This window comes from Austrofundulus limnaeus, unplaced genomic scaffold (genome assembly GCF_001266775.1).
Source record: "Austrofundulus limnaeus strain Quisiro unplaced genomic scaffold, Austrofundulus_limnaeus-1.0 Scaffold294, whole genome shotgun sequence".
NCBI lineage: Eukaryota > Metazoa > Chordata > Actinopteri > Cyprinodontiformes > Rivulidae > Austrofundulus > Austrofundulus limnaeus.
This window is the reverse complement of record NW_013952696.1, coordinates 109,096-124,177: the sequence shown is the minus strand read 5'-3', so window position 1 is coordinate 124,177 and position 15,082 is coordinate 109,096. Positions and strand designations below refer to the sequence as shown.

The window sequence follows — 15,082 nt, the reverse complement described above, 5'->3', positions numbered from 1 at the left end:
CGTACGTTCACTTTTAGTATGGTTTCCACGCAATCCTTTATAAATGAGACCCCAGATCTGGAAATCTGTGATCCAATAGGTCTAGTAAGTAAACAGTGGACGTGCATTAATCCTAAATGATTTACAGCTGGCGTTTGATGCTGCGTTCACACCGAACACGATTTCAGCATCAAAATTGCGTCCAAAGCTTCAAGTTGGACGCTTTTGCACTTTGAGGTCGGACTCAAAACTTAGACTCGCTTGACGCATCGAGAGACAATTTTGAGCAATTTTGACTTTTTCCCCCTCTTCTGCCAGTCTCTGTTTAATGGTGGATTAAAAAAAGGAAGTGGTTTTGCTTTATTTACAGAGAGCAAGAGCACATCGCGCTCTTCAGATAATTGATTCATCATTAATTCACCAGATAATTCAGAGACGTTCTGAGTTTGGTGAGTTTCACCACACAGGAGTTGCGAGCTGACTCGAGGCTCACTTTCAGAACTATTTTGGTCCCGAGCTCAGTTTGATGAGCCGCTGACCTGCATTGATGCCGATATCTCCTGCCAGGATGCCGATTCCCTCAACACTCAATTTCAGCTAAAGAGCCCCTGTCCGTCTGTCTCAGGTTAATGGACATCATTCAGGAAACTGTCTCGTCAGAAAATGTGTCACTACGTCACACAGTGGAGTTTCTCTCACTGGTTGAGGCGGGGAGTAGTTTGGTCGAGTTGGGCAGGAAGCAACATGTTTTTTTAAGATTAATTTTAGTCATAACTTGAGAAAGGAAAGTGCTAGCTGCACGAAATTTGAACGTCAGACATTTGAAAGAATGTATAACAATATGACTCTGTCAAAACATCCCTAACCAGCCTGTAAAAAAATATTGATTTTAGTGATCTTTTTACTGACGCTCAAAATGCATTTGGTGTGAACGCAGCATAATGGTGCGTTCACACCAAACACGATTTCAGCCTCAGGAGCATCAGGTTTACATGCAAAGTCTAAGATGGACGCGCATCAAGCAGAGTCGGAAAGTGCTGCGGCTCGGGCTCGCAGCGACATGATTTGAACGATTTGAGCATTTGACGCGCTTGATGTGCATATCGCTGAAATTGGAAAATCTGAACTGTTGCAGCTCGACGCGTCGCGTCAACCAATCAGAGAGACTCCACTGTGTGACGTAGTGACAGATTTTCTGACGGGACAGAATGATGTCCACTAACCTGAGACAGATGGACAGGAGCTGTTTAGCTGAAATCAAGTGCCTACAGTCGTCGTCCTGGCAGCAGATATCAGCACAGACGCGGGTCAGCAGCTCATCAAACTAGACAGCACAAAAATATTTCCGAGCCTCGAGTCAGCTCGCAGCTCCTGGGTGATGAAACTCACTAAACTTAGAACATCTCTAAATTATCTAGTGAATTAATTATGAATTAATTTTCTGATGTGCGTGACATTCTTTGCACTCAGTAAATAAAGCAAAGTCACTTCCTTTATTTCATCCGACATTATAAACAGAGACCGACAGAGGAGGGAGGGGGCGGGGAGGCTCTCGACGCGCATCGAGCACTTCAAGAGCAATTTTGACTCGCGTCTGACCACAAGCGTCCAACTTGAAGCGTTGGAAGCTATTTTGACGCTGAAATCGCGTTTGGTGTGAACGCACCATGAGAGTCTTAATGTTAGAGCTACTGATTAAAGCTGTTTACAATTTGAATGCTTGTTCAAGCTCAGTTTACAGCTGATATCCTGGATGTATAAAACTGTCTTTTGAGAAATAAGCCTTAGGTCTTCTGTTTCCCCCGTGTTGTTTTTCTGCCACACCAGCTTTTTATTTATGTTTGAATAAATTCTTTATTTTATTTGAACTCCTTGTGCCTGCCTGAATCCTGCCAAACTCCTCTGTGACCCAGACAACCTCTCTGGTTTTTGAACACATAAGCACAAGTGTTTTATTTTATTTTTTGTTGTTGTTTTTTACATTAGTAAATTAAACTTGAGCTTCAAGCTTAGTTCAGCTGAATTAGTTAAAATAAGTTTAGAAACAGACAGAAGACAAAAAACTGTGCCATGTCCAATTTTTATTTAAATCCCATGAAAGGAGGCTGTGGAGGAATAAAACTATAAAAGCGACATCAACTTAAAATCAAAAGCAGAGTTGTGGTTCTAAAATTAGATTAGATAGGCATGCCTAAAAATATACATGCGTTTACCACAAAGGAGGATAACTTGATCAAGTTGTCTTTTAATTCTGCATCAATGCAACTTTTTTTTGTCTCACTTTCTCATTTATTTTTAGATTTATTTCCTCAGTGAACCACTTCCTGTGTCTTTCTTTTAGCTTGATTTCAGTTCAGATCTTTAGTGCAGCACATTTGGATCCTGGATTTTACATTTTAGTTTTAAAAGATTACCTGAGAAATCTGTGTCCACAAAGTTTAAGTTAATGATAGTAAGTAACACATTTTTTGTCTCCAGTAATGATTCAGCATATGCTGTTGCTATTATAAAGTTAGATTTATTAGGCAAAATGTACATTGAAGGTCCAGTAGTGATTATTTAGTCTGAACCATCTGCTCCCAGAGACACAGAAGAGGTTCATCTGGCAGCAGATGTCTGTTACAGTCAAGATTACAAAAGAAAATGAGATTGAGAGAGTACAGGAAGAGCAGACAGTCATCAGTGATTAGATAAGAGCTTTTATGTCTCTTAAGTTTCACACAGATTCTTACATATAGTGCAGCCTTTAGCAGTACTTGTTCTGATGTTGAAATAAAGTTGATGGTCACTTTAATTTTTCCTGTTTGAGTGTATTTGTTCTTTTGCAGAAACAGTTCAGACTCAGGATGAATGGTTATAACAACTGTTGTTGCTTGCAGAACAGCTTATGCACCTTGTATGTTTGAATGATTACTCTTGGGAGGGGTATTATGCAAAATTGAGTTTTTGAGCTTTGTATTATGTTATATTGTCATTGCTTTATCAAAAATAGAGTGTTGCTTGACTCATTCATTAGGGGTGGGAATCTTTTACTATCTCACGATTCAGATTTCCGGGGTCACGATTCAAAATCGATTTTTCATTCAAAACTAATGTGAGCCCATTTGTTGTCTTCCTAAAGTGCTTCATCTTCATTTTGCAAATTTTGCACAAAGTGAAGCTCAGGTCAAACTCAGACTCATTCTGTAAAAAACAAAAAGAGCCCAAATATTTGCGTTCAGTATAGACGGGGTCAGTTGAATCTCTACAGTTTTGTAGTTTCCTCTTTGTTTTGGTGCTTTCTGTGCATGCATACCCAACCTTTGGATTTTCTTTATTTCTTTTTTATTTTTTTAATATTTAAAAATCGATTTTGGGAAATTTTAAATCGATCCTGATGCAAAACGATTTTTTGGTGCACCCCTGCTTGCATGTTTGAGAAATCCTTCAATCTCCTGTGTTAGCCATTTGGAGCTGCCTAAATGCTTACTCGTACAAAGCACCGCCTATTAGTACAAAGCTCCTCTCTGGAGCTCAGTCTTAAGCCGAGCTCCTGCCCCCCAGAGCACCCCTCCCCTGAACCATTATTTGAAGATGTGCTGAAGTGGGAATGTCTGAATCGGTAGGAGGTTCTTAAAGAGACAAATGCCAATTTCATGGTTGTTTAGATAGACTCATGCGAAGTCAGATCTATTTTTGACATAAATAACATAGGTTACTTGGTTGTGGTATAAAATTGAAGTATGTGCCTGGAAAATACATACCCCCCTTTAATTTTCCTATTGGTAATCCCATCTCCAGTTATTCCCTTCTTCATTTTCTCTTTAACATTGGCAGAACACTACTTTTTTTTTTCACTTTTCTTGTCTCCAGAGCCGCATTTTGTTTTTCTCACTTTTTCTAATCACCATTTCTTCTCGTTTAATACAGGCAGGAAATAGGTGCGTCTTTTTTCTTTTTTTCTTACTTCCCATCTAAAGCTGGGTGTGGAATATTGGTTTCCTCTCTTAACAGAAGGGTCCAGCATGTTTTTTCTATATTTGTCTCACATTCAGCTGACACAGGCTTCATATTAAAGAACCCGACTGTTGCGGATCATACCTTTTACTAAGTGGATTTTATGATGTACGTGAATGTTTTTGTACAGTGCCCTGAGACAACATTTGTTGTGACTTGGTGCTCATCTGGTCTTATCTGGTCAAATGGTGTTTATGTAGTTCACACCCCATGAAATTTTACTGTTTCATAATGATGAAGCAGTTGGAGAGAAGTCAACCATGTGAATAAATATCTTTTAAAAACAGTCGTAACTGTTTTGTCTGAACCATTCAGGCCCTGGCAGTGGAGGATTTTTGACCCACTCTTCTTTACAACATTGCTTCAGATCATTAATGCATCAGTATTTGTTTCTGAACAGTTCTCCTGAGGTCCTGTTCAGGGCTTTGACTGGACCGTTGCAACATTTATCCTATATAGAGTCTAAGGTCGTATTCAGACCTGATAATTTGCTCCGCTTTAAACGGACCAGAGTTCGTTTCCAGCGTTGGTCTGGAGTTTTGTGCAGGTGTGAATACATTCATGTGAACACTGGTGCAGATCAAACAACCGGACCGAGACCTGCTTTTTGAGGTGGTCTCGGTCCGCTTCCAAACGAACTCTGGTGGTTCACTTCAGTTTGCTTCTGGTGTGAATACAGACTGGACTCTAACCGAACCAACTGCATTAAACGTGCACCTTTTTGGACTTCACAGGCCACCGTTGCTGAGCTAAATATACTGAAATCATACCTGTTTCGTCGTCTCCTGTTAGCAGCTCTGCTGCCGGCATGTTGTGGGTCAGAACACGCAGAGCACCTCGTCTCCTTTGGGTTGCGGGACAGATTTACTGACGCCGCTCCAAAATTAGAATATCATCATGAAACCACCATTAAATTAGCTGCTTCTGACATTTTAAATGCTATTGCAGTTGTACTATCAGCAAAAATGTGCTCATCAGAACCGCAGCATGCAGGACTTCCTTGTTTTCTTCTGGATCTGTGGCTCAGTCCCGCCCCCGTCCTTTTTTGTCCAATGGGAGCAATGATCGTCAGCCTCATGGCTTTGCTTACAAGTTATAATTCATTTGCAAAAAAGCACAATGTGAATGCAAACCGCACCAAACGAAAAAAAAAAAGGTCATTTTTTGGTCCGGACCAAACAATTGGACCAAAGGACTTTCCTGGTCTGAATACACCCTAAGATGTGGCTCTTGTGATTTCGCTGAGGGTTGCAGTCTGACCTTGATGTGTACTTGCAGGTGGGACATCCACTCTTGAACAGACTGGCAGCTATTTTGACAGTTTTCTTCTTAGGAATAGTCTTTCTCACTGACCTCGACATGTTTAAATGTCGTTTATAACCCTTCCCAAAATGACAGGCAACAACAGTTACTTTTATAAGATCTTTACTGACGTCTTTCATGTGTATGTGTAAACTTTCAAAACTTCTACTTTTAGAGTTTTTCACAGTTGCTAATATGATTCATTATTCAATGCTTTTGATTAGCAGCACCTGATTGCTATTAACCCTTTTAATTTTTGAATAAGCATTCGGTTTAACTTGTTTTTTTCACACATTGTTTGCCCTTTTCGAAATAGTCTCTGTTAATTTTTACGCTGATATTCTGCTAACTATCCTCTGAGGTACTTGCCTAATTTTAAAATGCATCAAACACAAGAAGATTTGGTTTCTTGTGTTCTGATATGTAAATAGTCTGGACTTTATTTTAACATAATTGCTTATATATACTTAATTTCAGTGCCACACACTCATTATTCTTCATTACTCCCTCCCTTATCCTTACATTGCTTGTTCCTAAAGTGTCATTTATCATTCATAAACGTAGGTCTAGTCCTTGTAGGTGCCTCCTGCATGTGATAATGACTGAAACTGCTGATGTATGTTATTGGCATTTTCAGCTAGTCTTGAAATAAAAAGTTAAATGTGAGCTCTTTGAAACTGGCCTCAGAACAGGACAGTAAATCTCAAAATTTACTGCAACTTCTGATGAACAAAAAATAAATCATAACAATTACTCTGCATCATTTTCATCATCTTAAATATTATGGTGCTAACTAAAGTAATGGTCAGATATTTCCTCTGCTGAATTTGTAACAATGCAGTAAAGTTAAAACAACAGATACTGAAATAAAATTAGTTGGAACAGAAACTGTCCAGACAGGCTCCTCATTAGAAAATTAGAACTTTTTCAAACTCATGAAAAGAAACAGAAAAGTGCACGTGTTTAGTTCCATAACAAAGGTTTTTGTCTCATGTTTCTTTCTGGCAGACAGTGGACATTCATAAGGAGAAGGTGGCACGTCGAGAAATTGGTATTCTGACCACAAATAAGAACACCTCTCGCACCCACAAGATCATCGCTCCGGCAAACATGGAGCGGCCTGTGCGCTACATCCGGAAACCCATTGACTACACTCTGCTAGACGATGTTGGACACGGCGTCAAAGTAAGAAGCTTTTATATCTTTATTATATCTTTACAAGTAGTTTTTAGTAAATGAAAGAACACTGAAGACACAAATATTAGTTACACCCCAAGACAACACATACAGAATGTTGTATAGTTAATTTCTTAGCTCAGGAACATCAGCAACATCAGTAAATATAACTATAATCTCTTTTACTGTAGCTGAAAGGGATTTACGATTTATGTTTTTGTGCCCAGTTTAAAGCTGGAAGTTATTTGGTGTGTGGGTGTAAATGTGTGAGCTAGAGGGAGACATCTTTGCCAAGTGTTACTCCTTCCATCACATCCACTGTTGAGTACAAGAAAAAGAAACCTTTCAGCTCTCCTTCACTTCATTAAATATTTATATAATGTATATACTCTATACCTGTTTTTTTCCCTCTCTTCATTCTTTCGCTCTTTCTCAATTTAAAAATGTTCTGTGTTTGTGAGTGTCCACCCAGTCATGCGTGTAATGTGTTTGATTCAGTTTTTGAACCCCCCCTCCCCCCACCCCCCTCGGTCGGTCTGTGTTAAGATATCGGCCGTCCGCTGATTTTCAAACATCCGCTGATTCAAATTCAAAAGCCAGTGTTTCTTCCTCTGAGAGCTGGCTCACGCTCAGGCAGATTTGGCATGGCTCACTATGCAAATCGAGCATCAATCGAGGATGCAGAAAATGGATAAATCTCTGTAGAAATCAGTGCAGATCAGTGGAAGTGCCAAAAAATGTCAGCAATATTTTATAGGCAAACTACCTGCAGAAAATATGACTCAAACGTTTATACAATTTTAAACTTTGAGTCTTTATTTGATTAAGGAAATGTAGTTTGGTTTGTGATAAAATATTAGAAATTTAGTTTGAATCCTTTTCATGTGTCTCTTTTTAAAGCATCTCTTTCCAGCCGTGTGTGTGTGCATGTGTGTGTTCATGGATGTGTATTTGTCTGGATCAGATAGAAATGCACATCACATTCTACTTTGTCTTTCTCTTCTGCACACATCTGTGAATAATTCAGAAGGATTAACGGCTACAGCCCTCGTTACCCAGAGCCATTCTCTATAATGAGTTGTATTTCAATTCATGCATGTGGGAATTTTTTGCAGTTTTGGTTTTGACACTTACACAACCACAGTATGTTCGTTCTATGTGGGAACCACTATTTGCAGTCAGCCTGTTGGCTCTCCAGACTTACATGCTTCCTGTTGGCTGTGGAATATTGCCTCATCATCACCCCTTCTATCTTTCTTCCCTCATGTCCAGGGGAGCTCAGCTCAAAAGAGCTGGGAATTCAGACATGTCTGGAAAGACACATTCACATATGCATGCTTGACTGTGCTCACTCCCTTTGCCTCAATAACCTTTATCGGCATTTCTAGGGGTTACCAGGGTAACACAGTTTCAGTGACACATTATATCCTCCCCGGATGGTTTACTGTTATTTATCACTGTGCCTCATGGCCTAGTTTATGTCCCAGTAGCACGTAAAACATCAGTGGGCCACATCAAAATGTCAATCAAACTTTAAAGCACATGCAGCTAAGACACAACTAAAGATTTTACTGGTGAAAATGTTGTTGATTGGGTTTGAAAAACGAAAAGATTTTGCTAGAATGTCGTCTTTCACACATTTATACATGCCGGGGAGAACAGTATCAGTCAGTTGTTTACATACCGTAGTTTTGGTCTTAAGTACCTGAACAAGCCATTCGAAGCTTCGTTTTCCTCTACCGTGTACAGGCGTAAATCTTTGTAAATAAAAGTTGGTCTCTGTTATGTTTATCTTTCTGCGGAGAGTCAGCTGGTAATGTTAGTGATTCCTTAGTTTCTTTTGTTTTGCCCCAGACAACTTGTTGTCAGAAGCTAACGTTAGCGCTGAATGTCATCACTCACAAGACGCCATGGAGGAAAATCGATGTCATGCCCTATGAATCGATTTTCCCAAATTTAAATGAAATTGATCCAAGATTGATTCAATTGATTATTTTTAACCCAACCCTAAACCAGCTTTCTGTCTAGGGTTGGGCATAATCGTATCGTGTGCAATTAATGGTCAGAAAAACATTAATGGATTATTATTTGGCACCACTTGACGATTAAGACGATAAATGCCACCAGGCAGAGTCCGCTCGGTGCTCCTCTCTGCATCAAATAAGACGAACATTTAAAAAAAAGTTCTGTAATTTATTTATCTATCAACACAATTTAAAATTTGATGTATAGCCTGATATCTTTAATTTTGACACAATTTGGAACAGATTTTTACGAAGAGCAAATCTTTCCCACTAAATTGGTCATGTGACCAGGACATGAGGGTGTCCAGGGACTCCAGGGGATTAATTGTCAAATTAATCGTTATCGGCTAAATACCACAATTAATCGTGATTAAATTTTTTTGCCAATATTGCCCAACCCTATTTCTGGCAGGTAGGGAACAGCAAGTGAGGCAGTGGGAGGAGACCTCCCGTATTCGCACAGTTAGTACAAAGGCTCCTCAAGGATGTGTACTCACCTAGGGCTGGGCGATAAATCGATTTAATCGATTAATTTGAATTTGCCATTTATAAAGATTTAATTTTAGGAAAATGGAGATTTTTTTCTCACCAATACACTCTTTGGGGCTTCTGTAGTTCAGAGGCCACCCCACCTGTTCCTCAAGATGCTTGGTACATGACAGGACAATATGACAGCTAGCAGAGAGGATCTACTTCCCAAACAAAGGCACTGTTTCTTCAGTTTTCTGGAGCTGGTTAGGTTTCACAACCGAACACCTCACTGCAAAATCTGTTTGAAGGCTCTTGATACAAAAAGCAGGAGTACAACAAATTTGTTTCAACAGCTGAAACAGAGGCACTCCGTTAAGTGGGAAACAAAATCGATTAAAATCGAAAATCGAATCTGGGATGAAAAAAATCTGAGATTTTTTTTGGGCCATATCACCCAGCCCTACTGTCACCACTGCTCTACGACCTTTTTGTTTAACTCCTAAAGTTTACAGGTTTTGTTTAACTCTTAAAGTTTACAGGCGACACCACACTGGACTCACGGGGATGAGTCTGCATATCAGATGGAGGTTGAACACGTGGTGCTCTGGTGTAGGGTAAATAACTTGGAGCTAAATACTCTCAGAACTGTGGAGATGACAGTGGATTTCAGGAAACAACCCCCAACATGACTCCCTCTCACAATATCTGGCAACCCTGTGGGCATTATCTTACCTGTTGTGGAATAAGTGTTGAACAGCTTTGTCCACAAGTAATTTACTTGTGGAAAAGGCCTGGGGCTGTTCAATATTTATTCCAGAAGTAAATTCAGTTTTTCCAAAACTATTTAGCTTTGCTAAAAAATAACTTCCTTGGAAACACAGTACCTGTTCTAGATATATCTAACAGTCTCTAAATGACGTGGTGGTAGAGTGCAGTTTTGTTTTGTGGAGCAAGTTTCCAGCATTTCTTAAATTTAGTTCTGTTTTTTGTTAAGTGTTTTTGGTGTTTGCAACATTTTTGCCTTTGCATTTGTTTGTTTGGTTGATTTGGCCTATTTATTAGAATTAAAAAATTTTTCCTTTGCAGCATATTTTGTTGCATGTGTTTTCTCGTGTTTGTGTGTTTTGGAGTTTGCATCATTCGCAAATTAGCAGCATATTTTGCTGTTTGCTGCATATCTTTACAGGAGATGCAAATTTAAGGTAAAGCTGAGATTCTGAAAAAATCTGTGAAATTATCTCTATACATCTGTAGACGTAAAATGGTGGAAAATCTGTGTAATGTACAGACAGTCTGTACAATTTGGCATGTATGCTTAGAAATGCACAAGGGACAGCAGTAATGACCTAATGTTAACAGAGACAATCCATCTGTCCCTCTATATGAGTAGCCAACACACACACTCACTCAAACATTGTGTATCTTTACCAGGACTTTTCTTTGACTTCCTTTGACTTTTCCATTCATTTCTATAGTCTAAACTTGATCCTTACCCTAAATTTAACCACTCTCATTTCATACCTAACCCTAACTCAATTCACACCTTGGTCCTAAACCTAACCCCTAACCCAAAAAGGACTTATGGAGCCCAAAATCTGGGCCACATAAGGTCAAATGTCATTTTTGGGAGCAGTGGGTCTTCAGAAGATAAAAATGCCTTACATAGTAACAAAACATACACAAACAAGCAGTGACTTCTAATTGGAGTAAATAAATTTAAAGTAGAATTGTACAGAATTTTAACCTTCTTGTATATTTACATATATTAGCCTTTTAATACCATTTTTCACTCCAGTAGTTTCTTATTTGCTTTTTTTACATTTGTCTTTGTTGTAAAAAGTAAACAGTGTCTGTTATTAGTGCAGTAAGATTTCATTTTATTAATATGACTAAAATAAAACTTGCTTTTTGTACTGTCTAACCAACTTTGTCTCCTTTTTTGTCTACTGGCAACCAGTGGCTTAAAGCCAAGGTAAGACATACTTGTGCTTCCTCTTTTTCTTCTTCATCTGTTAGACATAATTATAGCATCAATGTGTTCATTTGTTCATTGTTGTTTTTGTATTTTCATTTTTTTATTTAAGAAACTAACTTTATTTAAAGCAATTTTACAAAGTAATATTGTTTATTGTTTTAATTTACACAAACCAACAATTTTTATAGAGATTTTCAGCTTGCATTAAATGTTTATATTTCAGATTGACAGCATTTATTATCAAATAGCCACATATTCATGTCTTTATTCATATAGCTATGAATAATTGTCAACACTTAATACAGCATGATTATCTTTTTTAGAGGAGTTTTATGTTTTCTTTCCAGTGGAGCTAAAAAAGTAAAGAAAAAGGAAAATAAATATATATGTATAAAACTACATCAAGTTTTGCTTTACATCCTAAAATGACGTCCCAGTGAATTGATGTTGAAGGAGATGAAAGTCTTGGTTTCAGCAAAGCAGATAAGACAACAACTGCTCCAATATCTGTTTTTGCTTCTTTAGCAACATGGGAACAATTCAGCTGGACGAGGAGGGACCATTTCCAGGACCAACCCACCATCACAGAAACCTCCAAGCCCTCCTATGGCAGGTCGGGGTACTCTTGGGTAAGAAGTTAATGGTTCAATCCAAGTGAAATAAGTCTCCATTTATAAAGATAAACCAGATGAAAGATTTCCACCACCGACAAACAAGCGAAAATTGGTTGTATTTATGAGCAGTGTCAGAACTAGGGCTGTGTACTGGCAAGAATTTGGAGACATGATAAATATCATGACAGAGGGGTCACGATACGATATATTGTGATACTGTAAGCAAGGCAATATATTGCATTTTTTTGTTCAAAACTTCTATTAAATGAAAAACTCAGTATGATTTGTATGTACTGTATTTGTTTCATTTTTCTTATTTCATCCATGTTTTCAATTATTAGACTAAATTTGCTAATAAATAGTTTGAAAATATATATTTTTTGCAGCGTTTAGATTTTAATATTAATTTACTATAACAATATGGTCACCCAACAAACTTAAAAATAGCCTATATGATGTCAAGTTCAGTAAACAAAGCTGCTGCACACAGAGTTTATGGGATCAGCTGACCTGCATCCAGAACGTGATTTGCATAACTGTGAGTCGAAGTCATACACAGTACAGCAGGGCAGGTCCCAAAACCAGTAAAAAAAAATGGAGAAGTTAAACAACATAGCTAAATCTCTTAAAACAAAACTGTTTTTGAAGCGAGCACAGCAGGATAAACTCAAAGTATCATGGACTTGGACGCGATTAGCCGGACATTTTTTGTCATGGGGCATCTTAAGAGGGGAGCACTGAGCTCATGGTGCTAGACGCATGCCTGCCTTCCGTAACGTGACGGCTGACTACAGTTGGAAAAAGAGTGCACGAGACACTTCAGTCTGGCTTAAAATACAGACATTCTGGCAAATAAGTAACTGTTCGTAACCTTACCTCAGCTTAGAAGGCAGAGGGAGTCGGTCTTTTCTGCTCTGATTCAGCTATCGGTGCATGATGCTAATGTTTACTCACGATGCTAATGCTGCACTTACTCTCTGGCTCCTCAGAAGTGGAGGAGCCAAATGGCTGGCTCACTACTGCCAATTAGCTGTCAAGTCAGAGGCTGAACTATGACATAAAAATAAACCGTTGGCAGGAAAGTTGACGTTTTAAACCTTAATTAAAAATCGATACAGGGCTTTAGAATATCGATACAGTATCGGGAAATGAAATATCGCGATATTTTAGTATATCGATATTTTCTTACACCCCTAGTCAGAACATTTTTTTTTCTAACTTCTCCTTGATTTTATTATATTGATCATTTCTGCTTTCCTTCTTTGTGTTGTTTGTCTGAATCTAGCCGCAACACTCCCTACAAAACTCTGGAGCCTGTGAAGCCCCCAGTGGTGCCCAACGACTACATGACGAGCCCGGCCAGACTGGGCAACCAGCACAGCCCTGCACGCACAGCTTCACTCAACCAGAGACCCCGCACACACAGGTAGCATCCGCAAACAAAATATAAAAGAAAACTTACCTGGAATCAAGTTCAGGCAGGACTGTAATGTTGATACTCATAAAACCAACTGTTTTAACCTGTTTGAAGTTGTACACATGCATCGCAGAGTTGTGAATCTGTTGCCACAACGATGAGACAATTATTCAAGCAGAATGACACGTTAGAGAGTAAATGACATGTTGTCAAACCCTGTTGTGTAATTAGTGTTTGTCTCTGGTGATCGGCTAAAAATGTTTCTGCTGTATTTGCAGTGGCAGCAGCGGGGGTAGCGGCGGCAGGGAGAACAGTGGAGGCAGTGGAGTTGGTGTCCCCCTTGCAGTCCCCACCCCTTCTCCTCCCAGTATGGGCCAAGGTAAGTTCCAGAAGCTGACACCCAGCCTCTTCTGTTTGTCACGCACATTGTATTCTCATTCACATGGACAACTTCTAGTCAACTTCTTGCTTAACTTAAAGGGGACCTATTATGCAAAATTCACTTTTTAAAGTTTTTTTTTTACTCAACTTTGGGTATTTACTTCTTAAAAAAACAGTCCTAGGACCAAAAAACTGCACCCAGGGGCATATTTACTGTAAGTAAATGTATTTTTAATGAATATGAATGACAAGTTTTATACTTCCTACATTTTGTGATGTCACAAGCCGTACGACAACCCACCGGAACCTGTGTTCAGCCCCTTACCTAGCAACCCCTGCGTGAGGCTCCACCTCCAGTATAAAAAGCCGTCACGTTGTTGTTGTGCAATGCGTAGCTCAATTCACAACAAGCCTCCAATAGAGCAATGGGTAGAGTGTTGGACCAGAGAGCAGGAGATCAGGGTTCGAGACTGACATGGACACAAACAATTTAATTATTTATTTTCGTTCGTTATGAACACGTTTTCTCCTGTACCTCTATTGTTTTTAGCTTTAGCCCATTTGTTCGAGTTTCTGAGGTATTTTGACCACTGCTGCTCCAATTACCTGCCCTGGTAACAGCATGCAGAGTGAGTGCAGAGCTCCGACAGAGGAGGGGCAGAAAAAAAAACTGCGACCACAACTCTGCCTCTGGGTCTGACTCAGGGTCTCATTTATATGGCAGGGTGTCTGCGGGGTCTTGAAAAGTCTTGAAAAGTCTTATATTCATATTTCTAAAATTAAGGGTCTTTAAAAGTATTGAATTTATGAATAATGTGTAAGTTAGTCTTGAATACGTTACTCAAGGGTCTTAAGTTTTGTCAGGCAGGACGGATTTCTTCGTCTCCGCTGCGGATTTCTTAAAGGTGAAGAGGAGAGAGAGAAAAAAACGTGTGTTGTCGGGGGCTTCTATCTGGCTGGATTTGACTGACGCTGCTTTCAACCAATAAAGAGAACCAGAGTCACAGTTTTAGCCAATCAGAGCAGAGCAGGGCGGGTCCTACAGTCTGTAGAGAGACAGACTGTAGACGGACTTTGTATCAAACAGACTTTGTATCAAACGTTAATGCAGGGGTCACCAATACGGTGCCCGCGGGCACCAGGTCGCCCGCAGACCCCTTCTGAGTCGCCTGCAGGACACGTTCAAAAAATAGCACCGATGGACTGATCAGAGAAGCAGCGCTCTAATTTAAATATTAAAAAAGGAACCAAAGTCACCCGTGTGCTCCTCTGAGCTTTTATTAACAAAACACTTTMCAAATAATGTCAACAAATGTCACTGTTATCTCACGTTAAACCCACAGAAAACAGGTGATTCACTCCTCCTGAGTAGAGGGGAAAGAAGCATTAAAACGAAGGAGAACAAATTATTTTCACAGTTATGGGGAGCATTGTATCTACAAGACTTAGTAGGAATTAAGAGCCAAAAAGGAAATTCCACCTTGTTCCTAATCAGGGAGTCAAATATTCACATGTATAAATTTATTATTAATAATAACAATATAATTAAAGGTGAGTTGTGCCACTTTATGTTTGTATCGAACAAGTAGCCCTTTCACGATACTCCGTACCCCAAAAGTAGCTCTCAGTCTCAAAAGGTTTGGTGACCCCTGCTTTAGAACAATATAGAACATACATTAAAGCCACTTCATTATTAATTTCACATGCAATTTTAATTTGCATTTCATTAACTACATGTCAGGTTTTT

The 15,082-nt window shown here is 39.1% G+C and overlaps 1 protein-coding gene across 2 annotated transcripts in view; it reads left to right on the top strand.

Annotated features, from left to right (window-relative positions):
- Nucleotides 1–15,082, top strand: part of LOC106526794 (abl interactor 1) — a 35,568-nt gene that overhangs the window by 12,849 nt on the left and 7,637 nt on the right. The window contains exons 3-7 of one of the 2 annotated variants that reach the window (XM_014021478.1): nucleotides 6,286–6,462; nucleotides 10,906–10,920; nucleotides 11,449–11,552; nucleotides 12,823–12,963; nucleotides 13,233–13,333. In XM_014021478.1, coding sequence (XP_013876932.1) covers nucleotides 6,286–6,462; nucleotides 10,906–10,920; nucleotides 11,449–11,552; nucleotides 12,823–12,963; nucleotides 13,233–13,333 — 538 coding nt within the window. The remainder of the gene's footprint in view (nucleotides 1–6,285; nucleotides 6,463–10,905; nucleotides 10,921–11,448; nucleotides 11,553–12,822; nucleotides 12,964–13,232; nucleotides 13,334–15,082) is intronic. The other variant, XM_014021477.1, reaches the window with a different exon arrangement.